Genomic DNA, 26169 nt, shown 5'->3' with positions numbered 1-26169 from the left:
GGATCGTGCGTGGCGCTATCGGTAAACAACGGTTAAACGGTGACCGAGCGTTTTAGAACGACGACATTTATACCGCCCGCCCGCCCCCCACAACTCCCTCTCCCGCCCCCCCCAATATCGACGCGTTTAGTAAAAACGTCACGAGGCTAAACATCACTCGGAGGGGGGGGGGGGGTACAAGCTCGCGTAACGACGACAATAAAAACATCTCAACGGCGTCCCTCTATATATATCCGTACAATCGAGTTAATACTTTTCGGCAAACGGCATAGGCCCCCAGCCTCCGCCCCCAGCCCGCCCCCCCCGCGACCCCCCCCCCACGCCCCCCCCCCACGCCCGCGTCGCGACAGATTACACATGCGAACGCGCGACAGTAATAATAATTATTATTAATAATAATGATGATAAATCCACTAACTCTAGGGCTACTTGCGACCACCAGCCGTGCCGCCACTCGCGCAAGGTTGAGAAATTAATTGTGCGCGCGTGTGCGCACACGCGCGAGAGTTCACCCGTTGGTGCTGCTGCTGCTGCTGCTGCTGCTGCCATCCGACAGTGACGGGTGGACGTGGGGTGTTCAAACTCAGGTCCCGTGGTTAGGCACGGCCCATCATCGCCATCGTCGTGATCACCTCTCCTGGGTGGACAATATGGCTTACCCGGTTAAACATGCCAACGTCGGCGTGTAGTCGGAGCTGATGGACCAACGTTTGCCCAACGTTGGCGTCCAACGTTGGCAGAACGTTGTAACCCCCAACGTCCCGTGTCTGCTGGGTGAGCGGCCACATTAGCGGGGAGGTCAACGAGCGTGCAGCAGCTGTGCCCAACCGCCAATGCGAACCACGTGCCGAGTCGCCTCGTGTCACACAGGGACCGCTGCCACCGGGGGGGGGGGGGGGGGGGGGGGCCCTCGGAACGACGGATTGGCCCGCGCGTTGCCGGCGTCACGGTCCCAGTGTTGACGCCAACATTCGTAAAAAAAAACGACACCAAGGACACACACCAAAAAATACCCAAATCCAGGTTAGGGCAGCAAAATTTCAAGCCTCGTCTAATGGAGGGCTAAAAAAAAACATCCCAGGACGCCTAAGTTCGCGAGCGATCTGTGAACAGCGATGGATTGTAGTAACAAGTGCAAATGATCCAGCAAGTGCGGAACATCCGCGCGAATCCCCGTGACGTGCGTGGCGTCTGTCCTCGGACGCGGCTAACTCGCTGGCACGGAGGACGAGGGGGGGGGGGCTGTCGCTATGAATAACGTGTTCTCATATTTGCAAATAGTTCTCTGTCCTTTAGCGCCGCTTGCGTCTGCCAAGTTGATGGGGAGTAAACCGCCCTCGGGGGGGGCTGTCAATGTGACCGGTTTACTGTGAAGAGGGGCGCGCGGTAGCGACGCCGCTTGACGGTCAACGTCTCGTCGTTCATCGCTACGATGGGGGGGGGGGGGCTATCGGAGCGGGGGGCCAAGAGGTCCGAACAGAATGCTGCCCCCTGTCGTCGTGTGTGGCTGATGGGATGTGTGGAATTTTTTTTTTTTTACGTGGAAGGACCGACATGGGATGGAGTTCGTAGTCCCGCACCTCCGGGAAGCTCGGCTGGCTACGTATGGTGCGAAAGAAGTTCAACATACACACGTATGTACGGGCGGGATTATTTGGGTCAGATTCCATCCATTCAGCCCGAACCCTGGACCCCCTCCATCTCCGCGCCCGTTCCCCCCCTCGCCCGCCGGACTTTCGGAAGACTGCCCAAACAAAGCCACCATGGGACAACAAAAACAACCTCCACAACAACAACAAACGACCTAGAAATTATACAAATTGGTTACGTAAAGCTACCCAGAGAGGCTCTATTTTTCCCGTTAAATACAAGTACCGTATAAAATATTTTATACAACGCGCGTGCGCACACGCACACACACGCACGCACACACACGCCCGCACGCGCACACACGCACACACAGACGACGGAGACTAAAAGTTCACGGGAGGACTGGTCCGGAGACGGGCCCGTCACGCCGAGCCTCGGTGGGCGGTCTGACCTCGGTTAGCGAACACGGAACTCTGAACGCGTTCCGCGTCAGCGACGATGCCACGCGCGTACATCCGTGCGTGCGTGGCCCTGAAAGGCAAAAAAAAATATCTGTAACAGGCGACATTTCAGGCAATGACCTTTCTACGACGAAGCGTCGTTTGTGTGCTGTCTCGTTTGCCGACGTATGGCGACTGGCGTTGTTAGGGGGCACTTTTGCCGCCGATACGACATCATCAGTGTGAGGAGGGCCGCCACACATTTGAAACCATTGGGGAGTTTGACAGCAGCACGATGATGATGGGGAGGGGGTGTAAATCTTTGTGTATTGTCAGGGGGCTGCACGCCAGGGGCCGCCAGTGGCCCGCGGGGGCCTTGCAATGGAGGACCGCTGGCGTAGAGCAACAGCGGTCATTCTACAGCGAGGTGGTTGATGAGGCGGATGATTGCGTCCGGGAGTCGCTGAGTGGCGGGTCATCGCCTCTGCGCTGATGATGGCACCCTCCCTCCCTTCTCCTCCTTCACGTTTGCGAATCGGGCACCGTTCCGTTAAGAAGGGACCATTGCCCCGAAGGTCGCCTGTTATATTATAATTTATGTTTTTTTTCGTTGAAGCCAACGCACACACACACACGCACACACGCACACACGTGTGGTCACTGAGACGGAGTCGTGTCGAGTGCTTTCCTTCTGCTAATTGTGCTTGTGCGCCACTGCCAACGCAGCAGCCGCAGCAGCCGGTTCATCGCCAAATAAAATTTGTCAAATTTTTGCTAAAAACGCTATCGGTAACACGTCTTAAAGCGGGGGGGGGGGGGGGGGGGGGGGGGGGGGGAGGAGCGGTGGGCCTAGCGGTTAGCGCACTGCGCTATGAACCTGGCGGCGATGAGTTCCAACAATTCCCGAAACACGTGGGGTCATGGGCGCGCCGCACCATCGACCCACACTGACCAGCCTGGTGAAGTATGGTCAAACAACCCCCACCCCCCCCGTGGTTGAAAAGAGCATGGGAAAGGCCTTCATCCAGCAGTGGAATTGCCAAGGGATAGTCGACTATTCTCGTTATTATTCAAAATTAAATATTATTTTAAATCGTACTAGCGAGCGGTTACAAACGTGAAAGCGTCGTCCAACTAACGTTAGCGCGAGGCCAACCGTACCTACAGCAGTGCCGGGGGTGGAGCGGTGGTGCCGCGATTAACGCACCGCGCTACAAACCCGGCAGTCAAAGTTCCAACGACGTCTGAACCTGATCCCCCCCCCCCCCCCGTAACCTTCACTGACCTGCACTGACCAGCGCGGTGAAGTATGGTCAAACGACCACGAAGCCTTCATCCGGCGTACTGTGGGGGGGGTGCCCCCCCCCCCGGCGTGTGGGGACGGCGAAAGTCTCCCCCAAGGACTCGCCGAGTCCTCGCCGAGTATTCGCCGAGTCCCGACCGCGACCAAGTCCCGGTTCACCTCCGCCCCCCCCCCGCCCCCCCACCACAGGAGTCGACGGCCCGCACGGCAAACGACCTCACGGCGAATAAATAAACCCCTGGGCGCGCGATCGGAGACCGAGAGGCGCGATGGCGACGCCAGCGGACCGTTCCCGCTGGCGCTCGCGGGCATCGAGGGGCGCGTGCCGACACGCACGTCGGCACGCGCTCCTCGTCGGGCAGCAGGAGGGGCGGCGCCGCGGCCAACGCGAGAGGCTGACGAGTACAAATCCCACCCGGGGCGTCCGCTCGGCACGTACAACGACGACATCAGCATCGTCAGTGCCGGATTATCCTAGTGGCACAAGTAGCTACATATGTAGTAGCTGCTACATATGTAGTAGTAGCTACATATATAGTAGTAGCTACACATGTAGTAGCAGCTACATATATAGTAGTAGCTACACATGTAGTAGTAGCTACACATGCTACGGGCCCCGCACTGTCAAGGGCCCCGCGCTAAATGCTTTCAAGCTATCAATTCCGGTTCCGTGTTTGTGCACTTGCTCTATTACTATAGTACTATACCGCCTTCAACTTTTGCGAACGACCGGGTGTTAAAGGTTAGCGATTTCACGTATTATCTGGCTGTATAGCAAATGAAAAAATACAATTACTTTATTATGCAAAGTAAAAAAAAAGTTAGTGTTTTCATATTTACGTGTTGTATTTTATTTAGGGCCCCTTTAATAACATCGTATGCTACAGGCCCCGCACTAGCTTAATCCGGCACTGGGCATCGTCGTCGTCAACTTCTGGATGGACGAGGAATCCGTCCAGCAGCGGAGAGGCACGGGCGAGCACGACGGAGCAGGTAAACTTTGCCCGTGGGTCACGAGCCAGGATACAAACTGTGCGACCGGGTCCACGAGGGTGGGTTGTCGCTATAGCCGTCGTTATTGACGTACGGAAAGACTGCCCCCACCGCTCCCACCGCCATGGGAATGTGGAATTTCCACCGTTGAAGGGAGCGATGGGTCAATGTGCGTTCTCAAATTCGCACTTCCCAACTCGCGATCGTCTCCAGCGCGCCGCTACAGCCCCACAACAACAACATCATCATCACTACAAACTAACCAGTCGCCTGAACTGGTCCCTTAAACGGCTCCTTAACTGGACCCTTAACTGGACCCTTGACCAGTCCCTTAACCGTTCCCTTAACTGGTCCCTTAACTGGTCCCTTAAACAAGAAGTTCCCTTATCCGGTTCCCTTAACCAACACCTTAACCGGTGGCGGAATTTCCGATTCATCACCGCCTCCGAGTGAATCTAAACGACTCCCCCGGTGACAGGGAGACGTTGACAGGGAGATGGTGACAGAGACGGTGACAGAGACGGTGAAGGTGACAGGGAGGCGGTGACGGTGACGGGGAGACGGTGACGGGGAGGCGGAGCGCTCTCCCACGTGACCTACGGAGAGCTATATGAGGCGTGGAGATTCATGGAGATCCCGCTGGGGATTCTGTCCGACTGCTCGGGACAAAGACCACACAACCGCCCAGCCGCCCGGAGCTCAGCTCGGACTCACTCAGGGATGGAGGGAGGGGATCAAGACAGGCGAGAGGAGAGAGCGGAGGTGGTGGGGGGGGGGGACGATAGTAGGGAGGAGAGAGACAAAGTGGAGAGTGGGAGGATGGGTCCGAGTGAGAAGAGAGGCAAACGAAGGTCAATCGGCGAGAGACGGGGGAAGCGAGAGAGGAGAGAGAGGAGAGAGTGAGCGGGGTAGAAACAAGAAGGGAGCCATCGCTCGAGGGGGAGTAGGGCAGGCTTGGTGGTGGGGGGGCGGTGAGGGTGGGTGGGGGGGGGGGCTGTCACAGCGCCTGCTGGGCGAGGGCGGCCGACACGTCGGAGGCGAGTGTGGAGAGGCGCGGCGACTCCAGAAGGTTGGCGCTGCCCGCGGAGCTCACGTTGCTGAGGCGGCGCGGGGTGTGACCCGCCGACACAATGTCGGCGCCGTGGTCCGTGCGCGAGCGCGCCGACTCGCGGAAGTTCAGCTTGTGGCTCTCGATCTGCGGCGGCGCGCACGGGAGACGCGGCGCACGGGAGACACGACACACGGGAGACACGCACGGGAGACACGCACGGGAGACACGCACACACGCGGGAGACACGCACACACACACACGACACACACGCGGGAGACGCACACACACACACGACACGCACGGGAGACACACGCACACATACGACACGCACATACGCACACACGACACGCGTGTTTACGCGAGAAACGGCGGTGGGGCCCCACTCGAGCCGCCGGGGCGACGTGAGAAGCACGGCGCTCGCTCGTACGGTGTCCACCGCTCGCTCGCGGCGAGAGAGAGCGAGGGAGGGGGGAGAGGGGACGACTCGGGGAGAGAGAGAGGAAAGGGCTACTTGGAGGTGCCAGGAGGGGGAGGAGGAACCACAGGCGAGCGGGAAGGCAGCAGCAGTAGCAGCAGCCACACGGTGACGAGAAGCCGGCACTGAGAATTGCCCGAGCTCTGCGCTCCTCTACCCCATCCAATACAGAAGAGGCGGAGTGTCTACGTGTCACCGCCTTCTCCTGGCGAGCCAAGCGGAGGGACTTTTACAGCGTTTGTGTGTGATGCCTGCAGCACGTGGAGTGAGAGGGGAGAGGGGCGTGGGGTGAGAGTGGAGGGGTGAGAGTGGAGACGGAAGAGGGGCGTGGGGTGAGAGTGGAGAGTGGAGAGTGGAGAGTGGGAGTGGAGAGTGGAGAGTGGAGAGTGGAGGGGTGAGACTGGAGCCGGGAGAGGGGTGAGAGTGGAGAGTGGAGAGAGCAGAGGGGGTGTGAGGGACGTGGGGTGAGAGTGGAGAGTGGAGGGGTGAGACTGGAGCCGGGAGAGGGGTGAGAGTGGAGAGTGGAGAGAGGAGAGGCGGTGTGAGGGGCGTGGTGCTGGCCACCGGCCCCCTCGTGCGCCGTGCCGGCCTTCACGGGTGCTGCTCGCTAACAGCACTTGCCCCCAAGTCTGCTGAGACTACACGGGGGGTACTTAGTCCCCGCACGAGCGAGCGAACTAGCGAACGGTGGCCTCACCCCACGCTTCCCGCCAAGTGGCTGCGATGTGATCGCTCGCACCAGGACCCACGTTACCTTGATGTTGCCTCCGCCGGCGTGTGGGTCGTGTTGTCGAAGGACCCCACCTTGGACTTGGCCTTATCCTTGAACTCGAGCTTGTGGCTCTGGATCTGCACGTTCCCTCCGCCTGCACAAAGACAAAGGTCCCCCCAACGCGCGCAGCCTCAGCGGAAATGCTTGTGAGGCCAAGTGCCGCGAGCGCCTACGATGGTGCCGACGGAGGAGCGGGGGGCGGCCGGAACCAGGCCCGGCGATGATGACGAGCTGACGAAGGGGAGACGCGGGAACGGTTGGACTCGGGTGTCCGGGTTCGTGGTGCAGCGCCGCGCCAGGGGAAGGACGCCAGCCGGAGTTAATGACGAATATCCGAACCGGTCCTGGGCCTCCTTGAGGTCGACTCAGCCTCAAATGAGGGGTTAACGTCGCCACTCGCGATGGAAAAGTGACCCCGAATGGGCGTGGTGCTGGCCACCCCCCCCTCCGCCCCGTGCGCCGTGCCGGCCTTCGTAGGCGCCGCCTGCCGCTCGCTAGCGGCGCTCGCCCTGACAGCCGGTGAACCCTCTCCCGTTCCGAGACGCACCGCAAGTCGCAGGGCGGGTGGGGGTGGCGCGTCTCCCCGCCCGCCGCAGAATCCTCGGCACGCGCGAGCGGCTCGCCGTTCAAGTTATTTAGAGAGACGCAGCAGCAGCAGTAGCAGCAGCAGCGCCGCCACGGAGAACCGTAGCGGCGCCACCGACGCCGCTCTACCATAGCCGGCGACAAAACTGGTGCCAGGCGCCCTCCCGCGTGGCCTTTCACCTCCGATGCCGTTCCGATGCACGTACGACGCGTCGTAGGGCGACGTAACACGCGTGTGGCGACGTAACACGTGGACGATGATGTAACACGCATGTGGCGACGTAACACGTGGACTCGTATGCATGACGACGTGCACTTGCGCAGTGGCGGCTCGTGACATCTCCACTAGATGGGGCTGTTGTAAGTGACCTCTGACAATGTGGCGTTCTAATAATGAAAAACCTCGTCATGTTATTGGCCTTCCCGTGAAAGTGATACAACTGTCTTATCTACCAACGGTAGGCGTTTATAAACAATGCGAAACAAAACAACAAAGCACTCAAATGCTGTCCCCATGGCCCTCAAGTCCACACTACACAACCCCTTTGACGCTGCCAAAAGCCGTGAGCTGCTATATGTGCACGGTGCAACCTCACGTCGTGACGTCGTCATTACAGCCACGGGCGTCTTCCTCACCCACCCTGAATGGGGTCTCACACGGCGTGGCTACGATGCGAAGCTCATCGCAACGAATGAAGAGAAATCTCTCTCACTCGGACGCATTCACAGTCGCCCTGAGACCTGCCCGAGATACAAATCAAACTGCGGCGTTGCGGCGGTTTCTAATACGAACAACTTTAAATGTTATCTTCATTAGGCAATTCGCGTTGAAAGAATCATTGATTTTTTTAAACACAAAAAATTTATCGAAAATTATTTTCTATTGGAAAAATAATTTCTCATCTCCAGCTGCTTGGTGGGGCGGCGCCCCAGCGCCCCTAGTGGACGAACCGCGTCTGCACGTTCACACGACGACGGACGTGCATCGGAACGGGGTTAAAGGCTACGTAGGGGACCTATGTGTTTGTGTGTGTGCGTGTGTATGCGTGTGTGTGTGCGTATGTGTGCGTGCGTGTGTGTTTGTGTGTGTGTGTGTGTGCGTGTGTGTGTTTGTGCGTGTTTGTGTGTGTGCTTGCGCGCGTCGTGAGGACACAGGGAGGGGGAGGTGGTGGTGGGGGGGGGGGGGAGGTGGTTGTGGGGGGGGGGGGAGGTGGTGGTGGGGAGGGAGGGAGAGGTGGTGGGGGGAGAGGTGGTGGTGGGGAGGGAGAAGAGGTGGTGGGGGGGGGAGGTGTTGGTGGTGGGGGGAGGAGGTGGTGGGGGCACGGACGCACCAGGCTTGTGGCGCACGTTGTTGAAGGAGCCGCACTTGGAGCTCACGTTGGACAAGTCGATCTTCTTCGTGGTGATCTGGACCTGGCGGCGCGGGCGGCACAGACGACACGGCGGCGTCGGGAGGAGGAGGAGCGCGCCGGCCGTCGGTAACAAAATCCGCACCGCGTTTTCACTCAAACCCACGCACCCCCCCCCCTCTCTCAACGGTCGCAGCAAAACGACAGCGACGACGAGATTTGCACCCAGAGGAGACAAAAAACGACGTTACATTTTTTCTATCGCCGTAATAATGAGAGCACACTCACGTTCCCTCCGCCGGGGGAGTGCCTCAGGTTGGCCATGGAGTTGCACTTGGAGTTCACGTGGCTGTAGTCCTGCTTCTCGCTGAAGACCTGCGTCTGCGTGGGACACACACCCGCGGATTAGCAAGCGAGCTCCCGTGGGCGAGCGAACTACGGTGGTGGGGGTGAGTGATCGCTGGTTAACACTGCAGGTGAGTGATCGCTGGTTAACACTGCGGGTGAGTCAACCCAGGCTTGTGCCGCTCACGCAGCGGCAGCAGCTGTGGTCACTGCGACCCCGGCCTGACCCCGGCCTGACCCCGGCCTGACCCCGCTGCTTGGAGCCCCACGGCGGCCTGGAATTGTGGAGGCCGCCGCCCACGCGCTCACGACCCGGCGGCCGGCCAGCGGGTGGCGCTGCAGAGTCGCAGAGCCCCGTGACAACCCCCACCCAGGCAGCAAGCTGAGAGCCCCCACCTGAACCCAGAGACCCCCCTGAACCCACCTGCCCCCCTCCCCCACCCCCACCTGCCCCCTCCCCCACCTGCCCCTTCCCCCACCTGCCCCCTCCCCCACCTCCCCCGCCCCCACCTGCCCCTGCCCCCACCTGCCCCCTCCCCCACCTGCCCCTTCCCCCACCTGCCCCCTCCCCCACCTCCCCCGCCCCCACCTGCCCCCGCCCCCACCTGCCCCTCCGCAGGCTGGTGTTTGGCGTTGCCGTGGTGGGAGGATATCTTAGAGCGCACGTGTGAGAGGTCGAGCTGGGCAGGAGGGGTCGTGACCTCCCGGGGTCGAGCGGCGCGGGGCGCAGATCGAATGATCGCCACCTTGTCCCTGCAACGCGCACAAAGACAGAGGGGCCCCGCGGAGGCCTGTGACGGGCTGTTGGGGCGAGAGTTGATGGCCGGCGCTTCAGCAGGCGCCGCGCCCGGCCGCCTTTGTCTCCCCGGTGCCGATGTTTACGCACCGCACCGGGGGGTACTCGCTTAAAGGCCGAGTCGACCTAGGGGAGGCCGAGGAGCGGTTCAGATAAACGTCGCTGGCGTTGGCCGCGGGCGGGAATCGAACCGCGTGCCGCGGGGTTCGTAGAAGCATGGCACGCTAACACACACACACACACGTATACACAGATACAGACACGTATACACACACACGCACAGACACGTATACACACACACAGACACGTATACACAGACACGTATACACAAACACACACACACTCACACGCATACACACACACACGTATACACAGACACGTATACCCACACACACACAGACACGTACACACACACGTATACACAGACACGTATACACACACACAGACACGTATACACAGACACGTACACACGCACACACACAGACACGTATACACAGATACAGACACGTGCGCATCACCCTACTTTGCTATAATTTATGTTAATTTATGGATTTTTTTTACTTTGCTCATTTGAATATCTAACAAAAAATGTGTTGAGGGGGGCGTGGGCCTTGGAGGAGGGGGGTGGGGAGAGGGGGGGGCACGAGTGGGGGGTGGGGAGGGGGGCACGGGTGAGGAGGGGGGCATGGGTGGGGAGGGGGGGCACCTGTACCTCTTCCCCCAGCACCACCGCGCTCCCACACGCCACCGTCTCCCCGTGGCCCCACAGAAATTGGGTGGCCGACAAGCTCCCCCACGCTCCCCCGTGCCCCCCAGCCCCCGTGCCCCCCACCCCCCGCTCACCGCACGGGCGTGGGCGTGGAGTGGGGGCGGCTCAGCGGGGTGAGGATCCCGCTCCAGTGGTTGAGGCTCCCGGGGGTGCCCGGGGTCGTGGGGGTCGTGGTGCCGCTCTTCTTGCGGGGTCGCGACGGCTTCGACGACGACGACGAACTCTTCCCTCCCCCGCCCCCACCTCCTCCCCCGCCCCCACCTCCCCCGCCCCCCGCTGCCGACGATGCTGCTGATGACGGCTGCGAGGAGCTGGCGCCGCCGCCGCCCCGCGCCGACGCTGCTCCCTGCGGCGGCGAGGTGATGCCTGCGGGGCGTGGGGGCAGAGGGGGGAGGGGGGAGGGGAGAAGGTTGTGGGGTGAGAGGGGAGAGAGTGGAGAAAGGTGAGAGTGGAGAGGGGAGAGTGGAGAGGAGTGTGAGGGGAGAGGGGAGAGGAGTGTGGGGGGGAGAGTGGAGAGGGGAGAAGGGTGTGGGGTGAGAGGGGAGAGAGTGGAGAGAGGTGAGAGTGGAGAGGAGTGTGGGGGGGAGAGGGGAGAGGAGTGTGGGGTGAGAGGGGAGAGAGGGGAGAGAGAGGGGAGAGAGTGAGGAGAGGGGAGAGTGGAGAGGAGTGTGGGGGGGAGAGGGGAGAGAGTGGAAAGTGGTGAGAGAGGTTTGGGGTGAGAGGGTAGAGAGGAGAGAGGTGAGAGGGTAGAGAGGAGAGAGGAGAGGGGAGAGAGAGGAGAGGGGCGTGGTGCTGGTCACCCACCCCCTCTTGCGCCGTGCTGGCCTTTATAGGTGTTACTCGCTAACAGCACTTGCCCCAAGTCTGTTAAGACTATACGGGGGGTCTTTGTCTTTGTATAAGTGAGTGAGTGTGAGCGAGTGTGAACGAGCGTGTGAGAGTGAGTGCAAGTGTGAGTGAGTGCGAATGAGTGAGCGAGAGTGAATGAGTGAGTGAGCGAGTGTGAGCGACCGAGTGTGAGTGAACAAGCATGAGCGAGCGAGTGTGAGAGAGCGAGTGTGACCGAGTGAGTCAGCGAGTGTGTGAGCATGAGTGAGCGAGTGTGAGTGAGCGAGCGAGTGTGAGCGAGTGAGTGTGAATTAGCGAGTGTGAGTGAGTGACCGAGTGAGTGAGCGAGAGTGAGTGAGCAAGAGTGAGCGAGTGTGAGTGAGTGAGCGAGCGAGAGTGAGCAAGTGAGTTTGAGCGAGCGAGTGTGAGCGAGTGTGAGTGAGTGAGCGAGTGTGAGCGAGCGAGTGTGAGCGAGCGAGTGTGAGCGAGTGAGCGAGTGAGTGAGCGAGTGAGCGAGCGAGTGAGCTAGTGTGAGCGAGCGAGTGTGAGCGAGCGAGTGTGAGTGAGCGAATGAGCGAGCGAGTGAGTGAGCGAGTGTGAGTGAGTGAGCGATTGAGCTAGTGTGAGTGAGCGAGCGAGTGAGCTAGTGTGAGCGAGCGAGTGTGAGCAAGCGAGTGTGAGTGAGCGAATGAGCGAGCGAGCGAGTGAGCTAGTGTGAGCGAGCTAGTGTGAGCGAGTGAGCGAGCGCGAGCGTTCTCACTTGTGGGGCGGGCGGGGCGCGCCGCTCTTCGTGCCGGTGGTGGTGGCGGCAGCGGCGGTGGCCGGGATGGGCTTGGGGATGGCGGTCGGCTTGGGAAGGCCGGAGCGCCGCTCCCCCATCTTGGCGTCCTGGGGAAGGAGGGCCGCGCACGGCCGGAGCGCGGTGCGCATCAGGCGGGCCGCCCCGGTCAATACCGGCCACCCGCGCGCACTCAACCCGTAAATGCGCACGCCGGGGCCAAATTGGCTCGCCGTGTGTGCGACGGAGATCCAGTGCCGGACTAAGCGAGGTGCGGGGCCTGTAGCATATGTTGTTATAAAGGGGCCCCAAATAAATTAAAAACACTTGAATATTAAAACACAATTTTTCACTTGCATAGTAAAGCAATTGTATTTTTTTATTTGCTATACAGCCAGATAATACGATAAATCGCTAACCTTAAAACACCCGGTCGTTCATAAAAGTCGAAGGCAGTATAGTACTGTAGTCATAGAGCAAGTGCAGAATCACTGAACCGGAATTGATAGCTTGAAAGCATTTAGTGCGGGGCCCTTGAAAGTGCGGGGCCCGTAGCTACTACATATGTAGTACCTACTACATAAGTAGTAGCAACGACTTATGTAGTAGCTATGTAGTAGCTACTACTACATGTGTAGTAGTTACTACTACATGTGTAGCTACTACATGTGTAGCTACTACATAAGTAGTAGCTACTACTTATGTAGTAGCTATGTAGTAGCTACACGTGTAGTAGTTACTACTACATGTGTAGCTACTACATGTGTAGCTACTACATGTGTAGCTACTACTTATGTAGCTGCTTTTGCTACTGGGATAATCCGGCACTGCGGAGATCCCGTGGCCCCCGCTCGGCAAGGGGGCGGTCGCGGTCTCCCGAACGTTGCCGATGTTCGAAAAGACGACGGCGCTAAGACACTCCAGGGAGGGATCTCGCACGCACACGCAGCAGCAGGCAGCAGCAGGCAGCAGCAGCAGGCAGCAGCAGGCAGCAGCAGGCAGCAGCAGGCAGCAGGCAGCAGCAGGCAGCAGCAGGCAGCAGCAGCAGGCAGCAGCAGGCAGCAGCAGCAGCAGCAGCAGGCAGCAGCAGCAGCAGCAGGCAGCAGCAGGCAGCAGTCCGTCAACCCCACACCCCCCTCCTCCCCATCCCACCTACTACTGGTAGACTCGTTGCCAGATTTTAGGCCGGGCGCCGTGCTACCTTGCGCCGCACAGGGACATCTGCCACTGGGGGTGCCCTTGGTGGGAGGGTGGGGGGGGCGGGATGGGGGAGGGGCAGTGCCCGCAATGTTCACGCCAGCTGCATGCAAAAGATCGCAATATTCTGAACGTAAAAAAAAGATCGGCAATCTTCTCATCCGATACTCGTGTCTGGGCGATTGTGAACGAGCGACCAATCATCTGTCAACCCCTCGGCACCCTGGCTCTGTCCCGTGGCCTCCTGTCATCGTGGCATTCCACACTTCACGCGGCCTCCTGAGAGTGCACCTAGCCTGGCACAAGCTCCGCGGCGACGTCACCGCCACGTGGCGGCGAACGGCAGCTGCTGTTGTTGTCGAGCGAGGGAGACGTGAGACTCATCGCTGGCATGCATGTACGAGCCGTCAGTGCAGGGCACGCAGAGCGAAGAGAACGGGGGTTTGATATTTGGGATCCGGTCAGCGCCACCGTACCTTGCCGGAAGCTCCATAGGCCTGGTCACTGCCTTCCTCGCTCACGGCTTCTGCAAGATAACGAGGCGGACCGGTGAGAGCGGGAACGAAAACTCGCAGATGATGAACCGCGCACGCCCGCCCGCACGCCCCCCTCCCGAGAGAGAGAGATGAGAGCGGTCTCGGCGGAGCGCCGTGACATCATCGTAGAGGGAGAGGGCCACCACGACCCCCCCCTACTCCCCCCCCCCCGGGATCGGCTCAGGAATCCACCACGAAGGAACCGCGGACGGGATCTTCTAAAAAGTGCACAGAGGGGCGAGGGAGAGGTGGCGCGCGGGTGCAGCGCTACCACGGAACGCGGAGAGACGGGAATAGAAATGACGCGGATTGGGGAACACACGCCGCTATTTCGTGATGATAATGATGATGAGGGTAATAATGGAAACGATGTCAACCTTTAATGAGAGAGAGAGAGAGAGAGGACGTCTCAGAGAGTGGACGACTCCGAGAGAGAGAGGACGACTCAGAGAGAAAGGACGACTCAGAGAGGACGACTCAGAGAGAAAGGACGACTCAGAGAGAGAGGACGACTCGAGAGAGAGGACGACTCAGAGAATAAGAGGGGACGACTCAGAGAATAAGAGGGGATGACTCAGAGAAAGAGGACGACTCGGAGAGGACGACTCAGAGAGAAAGGACGACTCAAAGAGAGGACGACTCGAGAGAGAACGACTCAGAGAGAGAGAGAGGACGACTCGAGAGAGAGGACGACTCAGAGAGAGACAGAGGACGACTCAGAAGCGCCAGGAGGAGGAACCGCAAACGAGGGGTGGGAAGGCAGCAGGAGTCGAGCGACGAGTCGGCACCACCAACCATTGTTCAAGCTCTGCGGCCCTCTACATAGCAAGGTGTTATCTGACAATGGATTGTTTACACTTGGGAGGAAACCAGAGCACCCGATGGAACAGACGGAGTCCACACTTGTTGTACCGGCTGGACAGCGCGAGGCTCCTGATGATGATGATGTTGGTGATGATGATGTTGGTGATGATGGGGATGATGGTGATGATGATGATGTTGGTGATGATGATGTTGGTGATGATGATGATAATGCTAATGACGATGATGGTAATGATGTTGATGATGTTGATGATAATGATATTGATGATGGTGATGGTGGTAATGATGGTGATGATGATTGATGATGGTGATGATGATGGTGATGATGGTGATGATGATGGTGAGGATGATGATGATGATGATGGTGATAATGGTGGTGGGGATGATGATGGTGGTGATGATGGTGATGATGGTGATGTTGGTGATGATAATAATCGTTGAGAAACTAAAGGGAAAGGACACAAACGCGACGAATCTAAATCTCACTAAAAAATGTGTTTAAAAAAATACGTGGGGGTTAATTGTGGGTTTCACGATCCCCACACACGGCACACCACGTCCACCATCGCTCTCTCGCTCCTCTCGCGATGGGGCCGTGGCATCTGGTGGTCACGTGCCACCAACCCAAATTCTGCCAGCGAGCCGGAGAATATTCCAGGAGAGATTTAAGCCCCAACCGCCGGTCGAATCTCCGTTCGACCCGCTGCCCACACTGCCTGTTCGGTGCTCGCTCGGTGATCCCTCGATAGTTTTACGCGGCAGAAAGGGAACCGGACATTACAGAACATCGTCCGAGTTTATCAACGAGCCTCGCCGGTTGCCGGGAGCGACGCAACGACGTTGCAGAGCACGCGGAGAGAGAGCGGGGAGAGAGCGAGAGCAGGGGGAGAGAAAGAGAGAGAAAGAGCGAGCGGGGAGAGAGAGCGAGCGGGAAGAGAGAGAGAGCAGGGGGGGAGAAAGAGAGAGAGAAAGAGCGAGCGGGGAGAGAGAGAATACAGGGGGAGAGAGAGAGAGAAAGAGAGGGGAGAAAGCGAGCGGGGAGAGAGAGAGAGAGCGTATGAGGAGAGAGAAATGAACAGCACTGCTTTGTCCCACGCTGCTCCCCCTACCCCCATCTCCTCTTCCAGCACAGCCCCCCCCCATTTAGAGTCCAGCGAGAGTTGGGGGGGGCAGGGATTATAGAGACAGAGAGGGAGAGGCAGGAGAGTGCGTGGAGGGGAGTGAAATGAGAGGGAAGAGGTAGGAGAGTGCGTGGAGGGGAGTGGAGTGAGATGAGAGGGGAGAGGCAGGAGAGTGCGTGGAGGGGAGTAGAGTGAGATTAGAGGGGAGAGGCAGGAGAGTGCATTGAGGGGAGTGGAGTGAGATGAAAGGGGAGAGGTAGGAGAGTGCGTGGAGGGGAGTGGAGTGAGATGAGAGGGGAGAGGCAGGAGAGTGCGTGGAGGGGAGTGGAGTGAGATGAGAGGGGAGATGTAGGAGAGTGCATGGAGGGGAGTGAGATGAGAGGGGAGAGGTAGGAGAGTGCGTGGAGGGGAGTGGAGTGAGATGAGAGGGGAGAGGTAGGAGAGTGCGTGGAGGGGAGTGGAGTGAGATTAGAGGGGAGAGGCAGGAGAGTGCGTGGAGGGGAGTGGAGTGAGATTAGAGGGGAGAGGCAGGAGAGTGCGTGGAGGGGAGTAGAGTGAGATGAGAGGGGAGAGGCAGGAGAGTGCGTGGATGGGAGTGGAGTGAGATGAGAGGGGAGAGGCAGGAGAGTGCGTGGAGGGGAGTGGAGTGAGATGAGAGGGGAGAGGCAGGAGAGTGCGTGGAGGGGAGTAGAGTGAGATGAGAGGGGAGAGGTAGGAGAGTGTGTGGAGGGGAGTAGAGTGAGATGAGGAGGGGAGAGGTAGGAGAGTGCGTGGAGGGGAGTGGAGTGAGATGAGAGGGGAGAGGCAGGAGAGTGCGTGGAGGGGAGTGGAGTGAGATTAGAGGGGAGAGGCAGGAGAGTGCGTGGAGGGGAGTAGAGTGAGATGAGAGGGGAGAGGAGAGGCAGGAGAGTGCGTGGATGGGAGTGGAGTGAGATGAGAGGGGAGAGGCAGGAGAGTGCGTGGAGGGGAGTGGAGTGAGATGAGAGGGGAGAGGCAGGAGAGTGCGTGGAGGGGAGTAGAGTGAGATGAGAGGGGAGAGGTAGGAGAGTGCGTGGAGGGGAGTAGAGTGAGATGAGAGGGGAGAGGTAGGAGAGTGCGTGGAGGGGAGTAGAGTGAGATGAGAGGGGAAAGGCAGGAGAGTGCATGGAGGGGAGTGGAGTGAGATGAGAGGGGAGAGGCAGGAGAGTGCGTGGAGGGGAGTGGAGTGAGATGAGAGGGGAGAGGCAGGAGAGTGCTTGGAGGGGAGTGGAGTGAGATGAGAGGGGAGAGGCAGGGGAGTGCGTGGAGGGGAGTGAGATGAGAGGGGAGAGGCAGGAGAGTGAGTGGAGGGGAGTGGGGTGAGATGACAGGGGAGAGGCAGGAGAGTGCGTGGAGGGGAGTGGACTGAGATGAGAGGGGAGAGGTAGGAGAGTGCGTGGAGGGGAGTAGAGTGAGATGAGAGGGGAGAGGCAGGGGAGTGCGTGGAATCTTGAGATAGAGGGATCGGGCCTGACACGGTCTCATAAATTAAACAAATTAGTTATAATTTGTAGCGAGCGCAGCTTCTCGTTAGCCTGAGAGAGAGACAAAGATGAGAGAGAGAGAGACAAAGAGGCACAGGAAACCACAGGCAGGCGATAAAGAAGGCACCCAGAACGGGCGCCACCAATAATTCCCCGAGCCCTGCAGTCCTCTTTTTGGTTCTTTCGGTAAAGTCACGTAGAAGGGAAATAATAAAATAAAATAAAAAATATGTGCTCTTATTATAATTGTATTATTTCCCTTCTACGGTAAAGCCACGTAGAAGGAAAATAATAAAATAATAAAAATGTGTTTATTTTATTATTTCCCTTCTACGGTAAAGTCACGTAGAAGGGAAATAATAAAAGAAAAAATAATGTTTTATTTGAATTATTTTATTATTTCCCTTCTACGTGACTTTACCGAAAGAACCAAGAAGATGAATCCCTGCAGTCACGAAAGCTTTAAATCGAGATGTCTCTGCAGTCCTCTAATGCGATGTGCTGCACCTTGAGCGGAGCACGGCGACGACCCGTTGTGCGCCTCCTCCCTGGGGCCGCCCGCTTCGCCCACAACCCCTGCGGCAGTAACACACAAAGACAAAGATCCCCCAGGTAGCCTTGAGCGGACTGTTGGGGCAATTGCTGTTAGCGAGCGGAACCTGAGAACGGGGCCGTCCGTATCGGGGATGCGGGGCTCCGTGGTGGCTAGGAGATGTTAACTACCTCGCCTGGTACGCAGGAGGTCGTGGGTTCGATCCCAACCCTGACGCCTGCTGTATATTTGGAGTTTGCGTGTCTCTCTCTCATCATCAGCATCATCACGGTGTCTAGGAGATGTTAAATACCTCGCCTGGTACGCAGGAGGTCGTGGGTTCGATCCCGACCATGACGCCTGCTGTAGATTTGGAGTTTGCGTGTCTCTCTCTCTCATCATCATCACGGTGGCTCGGAGATGTTAACTACCTCGCCTGGTACGCAGGAGGTCATGGATTCGATCCCGACCCTGACGCCTGCTGCTGCTGTATATTTGTGGTTTGCGTGTCTCTCTCTCACCATCATCACGGTGGCTAGAAGATGTTAACTATCTCGCCTGGTATACAGGAGGTTGTGGATTCAAACCCGACCCTGACGCCTGCTGCATATTTGGAGTTTGCGTGTCTCTCTCTCTCATCAACACCATCATCACGGTGGCTAGGAGATGTTAACTACCTCGCCTGGTACGGAGGAGGTGGTGGGTTTGATCCCGACCCTGACGCCTGCTGCTGTATATTTGGGGTGTGCGTGTCTCTCATCATCATCATCACCACGGTGGCTAGGAGATGTTAACTACCTCGCCTGGTATACAGGAGGTCGTGGGTTCGATCCCGACCCTGCGCCTGCTGTAGATTTGGAGTGTGCGTGTCTCTCTCTCATCATCAGCATCATCACGGTGTCTAGGAGATGTTAACTACCTTGCCTGGTACGCAGGAGGTCATGGGTTCGATCCCGACCCTGACGCCTGCTGTAGATTTGGAATTTGCGTGTCTCTCTCTCTCTCTCATCATCATCACGGTGGCTAGGAGATGTTAACTACCTCGCCTGGTCTACAGGAGGTCGTGGGTTCGATCCCGACCCTGACGCCTGCTGCTGTATATTTGGAGTTTGTGTCTCTCTCTCATCATCACCATCATCACGGTAACTAGGAGATGTTAACTACCTCGCCTGCTACGCCCGGGTCCTCAGATTTTCCCCCTCCACATTAGGCGTCAACGCCGCGCGTTCATAGTATTCGGGCCGCTCTACGTTTCTACACGACGATAAGCCACTTCGTCCGAGCGGTCATTTGCGCTGGCCAGGTCGCTTCTGAGAAAGAGCTCCATAGCAGCCGGGCGGCGGCCTTACCCGGTAAGAATAACAATATATATTCTATGGTTCTTTCGGTAAAGTCACGTAGATAGAAAATAATAAAAAGGTAAAAAACCACGATGTTTCCATCGCAACACAAGCGATCGTCCACAGGTGAACAAATACAGCTGGCGGACCGTCTCTATCCACGTGACTTTACCGAAAGAACCAAAATATGATGAATTCCTGCAGTCACGAAAGCTTCGAGTCAAAATAAAAATATGGTCGAGTGTTAATTGTTGAGTTTAAATCCCACCGTGTCGGCAGCCCGCCACCGACACCTAAAAACTAAACCTGACCCCGGCGTAGAGGTTCCACGCCGGGGTCAGGTTTAGTTTTGCCCTCCAACACAGGGGAGCCATTTGAGCTCCCATTGCTGATGGAATTCACGTCCCAAAACATACCCGAATCAACCGGCACCCTCCTCGGATAACAATTGGCGTTGCTGTTGTTGTTAATGCGTTTGTCTAATTAGTGTGTCAGGGGGGGGGGGGGGGCAGCTTTAGAAACACAACCCTCGGGAAGGCGTGAGACAGAAGCAATTTCTGTTTTCAACTATAATCCGAAATATTCCCACAGCCCCAATCCACCCCCCACCCCACTCCGCACATCCCACCACCCACCCCACCCCCCACGCCCCCCCCCACGCCACCCCCCTTACGCCCCCCCCCACTCCCCACTCCACCCCTCCCACTCCCCCCACTCCACCCCCCCACTCCACCCCCCCACTCCACCCCCCCACTCCACCCCCCCACTCCACCCCCCACTCCACCCCCCACTCCCCACAACCCCCCACCCGACCCCCCACCCGACCCCCCACGCCACCCCCCACTCCCCTCCCCACTCCACGTGCTTCCCTTGACTGCTAATGCCACACAGAGCAACGGGGGGAAAGAGAGAGGGGGAGGGAGAGATGGGGGGGGGGGGAGAAAGTGTGAGCTGGAAGAGTGGAGAGAGAGGAAATGGTTGGAGAGAAAGGGGGAGTAGTGGGAGAGAGGGAAGAGTGGAGAGAAAGGCAAGTGTTAAGGGAGAGTTAAGGGAGAGTTAAGGGAGAGTTAAGGGAGAGTGAACAGGGGAGGACAACGGAGAGAGTGGGGGAGAGGAGAGAGAAAGGAGTGTGGAGACAGTGGATGTAGTTGCTGACTAACACGAACATGCTGAATAAATTAACACTGGTGGGGAGAGGGGAGGGAGAGTGGGGAGAGGGGAGGAAGAGTGGGGAGAGGGGAGGGAGAGTGGGGAGAGGGGAGGAAGAGTGGGGAGAGGGGAGGGAGAGTTTGGGAGAGGAGGGATAGTGGGAAGATTGGAACAGTGTTCATATAGTCATCGAAAATGCCACATAATTACAAAACGACTAACATGCTGCATAATTAACACGAGTGGGGAGCAAGGAGGGAGAGTGGGGAGGGAGAGAGTGGGGAGAGGAGAGAGTGCAGGGAGAGTGGGGAGTGAGATGGGATAAAAGGGGCGAGAGTAGCAAGAGAAGGGAGAGTGGGAAAGGACAGTGGGGATGGAGAGAGTGGAGAGGGGAGGGAGAGATTTGGGAGAGGGGAGGGAGAGTGGGGAGAGGGGAGGGAGAGTGGTGAGAGAGTAGGGAGAGATTTGGAAGAGGGGAGGGAGAGAGTGGAGAGGAGGGAGAGGGAATGGAGAAATTTGGAAGAGGGGAGGGAGAGATTTGGGAGAGGGGAGGGAGAGTGGGGAGAGGGGAGGGAGAGTGGTGAGAGAGTAGGGAGAGATTTGGAAGAGGGGAGGGAGAGAGTGGAGAGGGAATGGAGAGATTTGGAAGAGGGGAGGGAGAGATTTGGGAGAGGGGAGGGAGAGTGGGGAGAGGGGAGGGAGAGATTTGAAAGAGGGGAGGGAGGGAGTGGAGAGAGGATACAAAGTGCGAGGAGGGAGGATGTGGAGAGAGACGCTCGGTATGAATGTTCCACTCGGAATCCGGCAGGCAGGGAGCTCGTCGCTGGGGAGAGAGACACACGCGAGCGGGTCCTGCACCCTTCCCTCCCCCACGACCCCCGATCTGCCCCTCCACATCAAACACAAAGAGAACAATTCGAGCCATCCCATCAGCCACCACGGGCCCGGCCTTCCCGTCCGCGGGCAGCGACTCTCGCAGCGTCGGTTTAACGCGGGAAGGAGCCATGGAGCGGTTTCGACGCGCACACGCGTGACTCACCAGCTTGTGCGTGCGTGCATCTGGTTTGTCTTTTGCGAGCGCACGTGTGGGTGGGTGGGTGCGTGTGTGTGTGCGGAGTGCCGGGCGGCTAAAATGCAGCGAGTTGGCACAGTGGGGGGCACGGGTGGTGCATCTACCGGTCGTCTCAGTCAGTCGACCCCTGGCACCACCTGGGTCTGTCCCGTGACCCCCTGTCAGCGAGCCTTCGACACTTCACGTGGCCTCGACGTGCACCTGGCCTGGCACAGGCGCCCTGGTGACGTCACCGTCACTTGGCGGGTATTGGTATTGGTGTGTGTGTGCACGTGTGTGTGCACGTGTGTGTGTGTATGTGCACGTGTGTGTGTTGGCGAGAGGTGGTGTAGGGGTTAGCGTGCTGCGCTACGAACCTGTGTAAACATCGCCACTGGGGAGACAAAGGCGGCCGGGCGTGGTGTTGGTCACCCACCCCCTCGTGTGCCGTTCCAGCCTTCATAGGTGCTCGCTAACAGCACTGGCTCCAACAGTCTGGTATAGGCGATACGGGGGATCTTTGTCTTTGTTTGTATGCGTGTGTGGGTGGAGTGGACTTGATCGGTACCAGCCGTGTCGAGACCGGCCTCTGTGGAGGAGGCTCGTGAAGGACGCTACTGCTGCCGGGGAGTTGGAGGCAGTCGCCCTCCAACAACAACGGAGGGCAGAGGAGCGACGCTCTCACAACAACGAGCGGAGCGCCGTGTTAATTAAAGCACGGCAAGTTGGCAAAGTAGGGGCCGCTGGTGGTGCATCTACCGGTCGTCTCAGTCAGTCGACCCATGGCACCTGGGTCTGTCCCGTGACCCCATGTCAGCGAGCCTCCAACACTTCACGTGGCCTCGGAGTGCACCTAGCCTGGCACAAGCGCCGCGGTGACGTGGCGAATAGCGGCTGTTGTTGTGAAGCGTGGCCGTGCACGTGTCTGTTTGTGTGTGCGCACGCGTGTCTGTGTGTATGTGTGCACGCGTGTCTGTTTGTGTGTGTGTATGTGTGCACGCGTGTGTGTTGTGTGTGCGTGTAAACACCAGCGCCGGGAGAGACAAAGGCGGCCGGGTGTGATGCTGGCCACCTCTCGTGTGCCGTTCCGGCCTCAACAGGCGCACGCGAGCACCACTCGCCCCACCACCCTGTGCATGCGTGTGTGTGTGTGCATGCGTGTGTGTGCATGCGTGCGTGTGCGTGTGTGTGCGTGTGTTTGTGTGTGCGCGCGTGTGTGTGCGCATGTTTGTGTGTGTGCGCGTGTGTGTGTGCATGCGTGTGTGTGTGCATGCGTGTGTGTGTGCATGCGTGTGTGTGTGCGCGCGTGGGGTTTACATTTGTACAGCTCCAAAGCGCCTTGCGTCTTGCACCGCGTCTCAGACAACCAAAGGGGGCACCCCCGGCGGCAGCTGCCCCTGTGCACCCGGCCTGCAAGAGGCACGGCAGCAGTCTGCCAGCAGCGGGCGGCTCTGTGTGTAATCCCAATCGAGTAATTGTCACGGCGTAGCTTGTTAAGATATTTTATGTTTTGACCGTGAGACCCCCGCCCCCCACCACCACCCCGGCATACAATGGCCTACCACCACCACCAAGACCACCGTCGCCACCACCACCAAGGCCACCACCGCCACCACCACCACCACCACCAAGACCACCGCCAAGACCACCGCCAAGAGGACTAACGGCCTCCCCTCCTCCTTGCTCGAAGGGTCCCCAAGGAAACCCCAACATAGACCCCCCCCACCCATCCCCCCCCACCCATCCCCCCCACCCTTACCCCCCCCCCCACCCCCGCCAGTAGCACACACAGGGCCAGTGTTGGTGGGGGGGGGCGACCGCCGCCGCGTGTGAACGAGACTCGCGCGGTGGAGAATTCCCTGGGGCCACAACAGGAAATGGTCTGGAGTGAGAGGCGAATCAGGGCTGCACACGTGGGCTGGGGGGGGGGGATCCCTGTGTGTGGGGGGGGGGGGCCCAGGATGGGGGGGTACCCCAGTGGGAGAGGGGGGAGGGGGGGTTGCCGAGGTAAGAGGGCACCCACTGAGCTATGCAGCTCGTTTTTCAGAAGCGGCCTTCACAGGTGGTAGTAGCCCAACCAAGTGGCTCGTCGTCGTCATCACGTGGACATTCATAACAGCAGCCAAATAACACACGTCGTCGATTCTAAGCGCGGAGGGAGAAAGCGGAGGACCCGGAGAAAAATCCACGCGACCACGGGGAGAGAGAGAGACAGACACGCAAACTCCAAATAATATACAGCAGCAGGCGTCCGGGTCGGGATCGAATCCACGAACCCGCCTGTAGACCAGGCGAGGTAGTTCACATCTCCAAGCCACCGTGATGATGGTGATGATGAGAGAGAGACACCGCAAACTCCAAATGCACAGCAGGAGCCAGGGGTCGGGGTCGAATCCACGACCTCCTGCACACCACCAGGGGAGTGTGGCCAACACCTTCCCAGCCACCGCCGGCCTCACCTGGAGCGACCGAGAGGTGAGCGCCGCCGCTCCCGAAGCCGTTCTCCTGGAGACGCGGGACGGCGTCGACAGCCCCACCGCTCCGCTGGCTCCCCCCCACCGGCGCTGCCGCAGCCCACCCCCCGGTCGGGCTCCCCCCCTCGACCTCCTCCAGCCCCACCCCACGCTGTGCTCCACCGTCCTCCATGTGCCCCGTATCACCTGCCGACTCCTTCCGACTCGCTCCTCCTCCTCCGCCGCCTCCTCCTCTTCTTCTTCCGCCTCCTCCTCTGCGTGTGTCACGCACCGGCCTTGCCCTGTGGGGGTGCGGTGGGGGGGGGGAGATGCTTGTGAACTGCTGCACTACCCCTCCACCCGTCCCATCGGCCCCCGCGCAATCCAGCACCTCAGGAAAACTGATGCCTATAGCCTCACACAGAGACCCAGAGACTGGGGAGACAAAGGTGGTCGGACCGGCCGGGCGTGGTGGTGGTGGTGGTGGTGGCCACACCACCCCCCTCGTGCACAGCTCTGCTCGGCCTTCATACAGGTTCTGCTCGCCGATAGCACTTGCCCCAACGGCCTGTGTGGGCTATCCGGTGGGTGGGGAGGACCTTTGCCTCTGTGTGCGCGCCACACCCGCGCGGCGACATCGTTGCTCACCGCCGGCGAGGGACCGCGAGACGACTAACCGAGAACGCGGCTCGTGCGCTCTCAGAGGGAACTGTCGGTGAACCGTCACGGTGAGATTGCGGTTCATTTGCGGGGCGCTCGGCCAGGCAGTTGCCCACGGCACGGCCGTCGTGCGGGCCGGAGGCTTCCCCGGTCCGAGTCCATCTCCCGGCGTGCTGGTTGAAGCACTGGGGGGGGAGGGGGGGAGGGAGGGGGGCGAGTTTCTTGAACCCGGGCGTACGCTCGGCAGGGCCACGCGGGGTGACGCCCCGTGTGAGCTCCCCCACCGCTTCTTCCCGAATGCGGTAACTTGGCCAATGTGGGAGAGCAGAACAAAGATCCCCCATATAGCCTTTAACCGACCGGTGGGGCAAGTGCAGTCAGGTCGGAACGGCGCACGCGGGGCGGACGGATTGATGGATGGTCGGCACCACGCACGGACGCCTTTGTCATCCCATTGGCGACGTTTGCACGCCGCTTCTCTACCACCACAGCTACCATCACCCACAACCGCCACCACTACAATCGCTGCTGCTGCCGCCGCCACCACTACAACCGCTCCACGCAATCTCATGACGCGAGCGACGAGACGCTCCGCTCCACAGTCTCTATTTAAACTAATAAACTATTGTTCGTTATTTTACCAGGTAAGGCCCACTGAGCTACGTAACTCTTTTTCAGACGCGACCTGGCCACGAATGACAGCTCAACGAAGTGGCTTTACCATCATCAGGTGGAAATTCATAGCAGCCAACTACTCAAAATGTGTGATGTCGATTCTAAATGTGGAGGGAAAAAACTGAAGACCCGGAGCAAAATCCACACAACAATGGGGAGAGAGACACGCAAACTCCAAATATACAGCAGGGGTCAAGATCGAACCTACGACTTCCTGTATACCAGGCGAGGTAGTTAACATCTCCTAGCCACCGTGATGATGATGATGAGAGAGAGACACAAACTCCAAATATACAGTAGGGGTCAGGATCGAACCCACGACCTCCTGTATACCAGGCGAGGTAGTTAACATCTCCGAGCCACCGTGATGATGATGATAGAGACGCAGACTCCAAATATACAGTAGGGGTCAGGATCGAACCCACGACTTCCTGTATACCAGGCGAGGTAGTTAACATCTCCTAGCCACCGTGATGATGATGATGAGAGAGAGAGATACGTAGACGCCAAATAAACAGTAGGTGTCAGGATCGGGATCGAACCCACGAACTCCTGTATACCAGGCGAGGTAGTTAACATCTCCTAGCCACCGTGATGGTGATGAGAGAGAGAGACACGTAGACGCCAAATAAACAGCAAGTGTCAGGATCGGGATTGAACCCACGACTTCCTGTATACCAGGCGAGGTAGTTAACATCTCCTAGCCACCGCGGTATCTCTGTGCCACAGCGAGAGAGGGGAGGGGAGCGGGGGGTGGGGGGGGGGGTGGTGATCGCCACCCCCCCCTCCACCGCAACGCGTGGGCGCCCCGGGGGTCGAGGCTGGCCGGGTCCCTGAGCAAGGAGGCCGTGCCACGTGGGGACCCAGTTATATAAACACCGCTTGCCTCGCCTCCTGCTGCTGCTGCTGCGGTCGGGACCCGTGGGTGATTTATCATCTGACGAGGCATGACAGCCCCCCCCCCCGATCCCCCGGGGTGGGGGGGCGTTGGATGGCTGGGCGGGTCCGGGCGTGGACGCGACAAAATAACAATGATCACACCGCACTGTAATAATAC

General features: G+C 58.9%; 1 protein-coding gene across 1 annotated transcript; it reads right to left on the bottom strand.

Moving 5' to 3' along the window:
• Window positions 1–323: 323 nt before the first annotated feature.
• On the bottom strand, window positions 324–23853 carry LOC133358372 (microtubule-associated protein tau-like). The gene is given in 11 exon segments (XM_061576677.1): window positions 324–5521; window positions 6607–6623; window positions 6626–6718; window positions 8541–8622; window positions 8847–8939; window positions 9509–9656; window positions 10543–10834; window positions 12057–12184; window positions 13748–13797; window positions 17760–17828; window positions 23784–23853. Coding segments are annotated over 9 exon segments (1068 nt in total). The 5' UTR covers window positions 13765–13797; window positions 17760–17828; window positions 23784–23853; the 3' UTR covers window positions 324–5323.
• Between the last annotated feature and the right edge of the window lie 2316 nt (window positions 23854–26169).

Source organism: Lethenteron reissneri, chromosome 61 (assembly GCF_015708825.2).
Source record: "Lethenteron reissneri isolate LAM-NWPU_2019-01 chromosome 61, ASM1570882v1, whole genome shotgun sequence".
Classification (NCBI taxonomy): domain Eukaryota; kingdom Metazoa; phylum Chordata; class Hyperoartia; order Petromyzontiformes; family Petromyzontidae; genus Lethenteron; species Lethenteron reissneri.
This window is presented reverse-complemented; position numbering and strand designations above follow the sequence as displayed.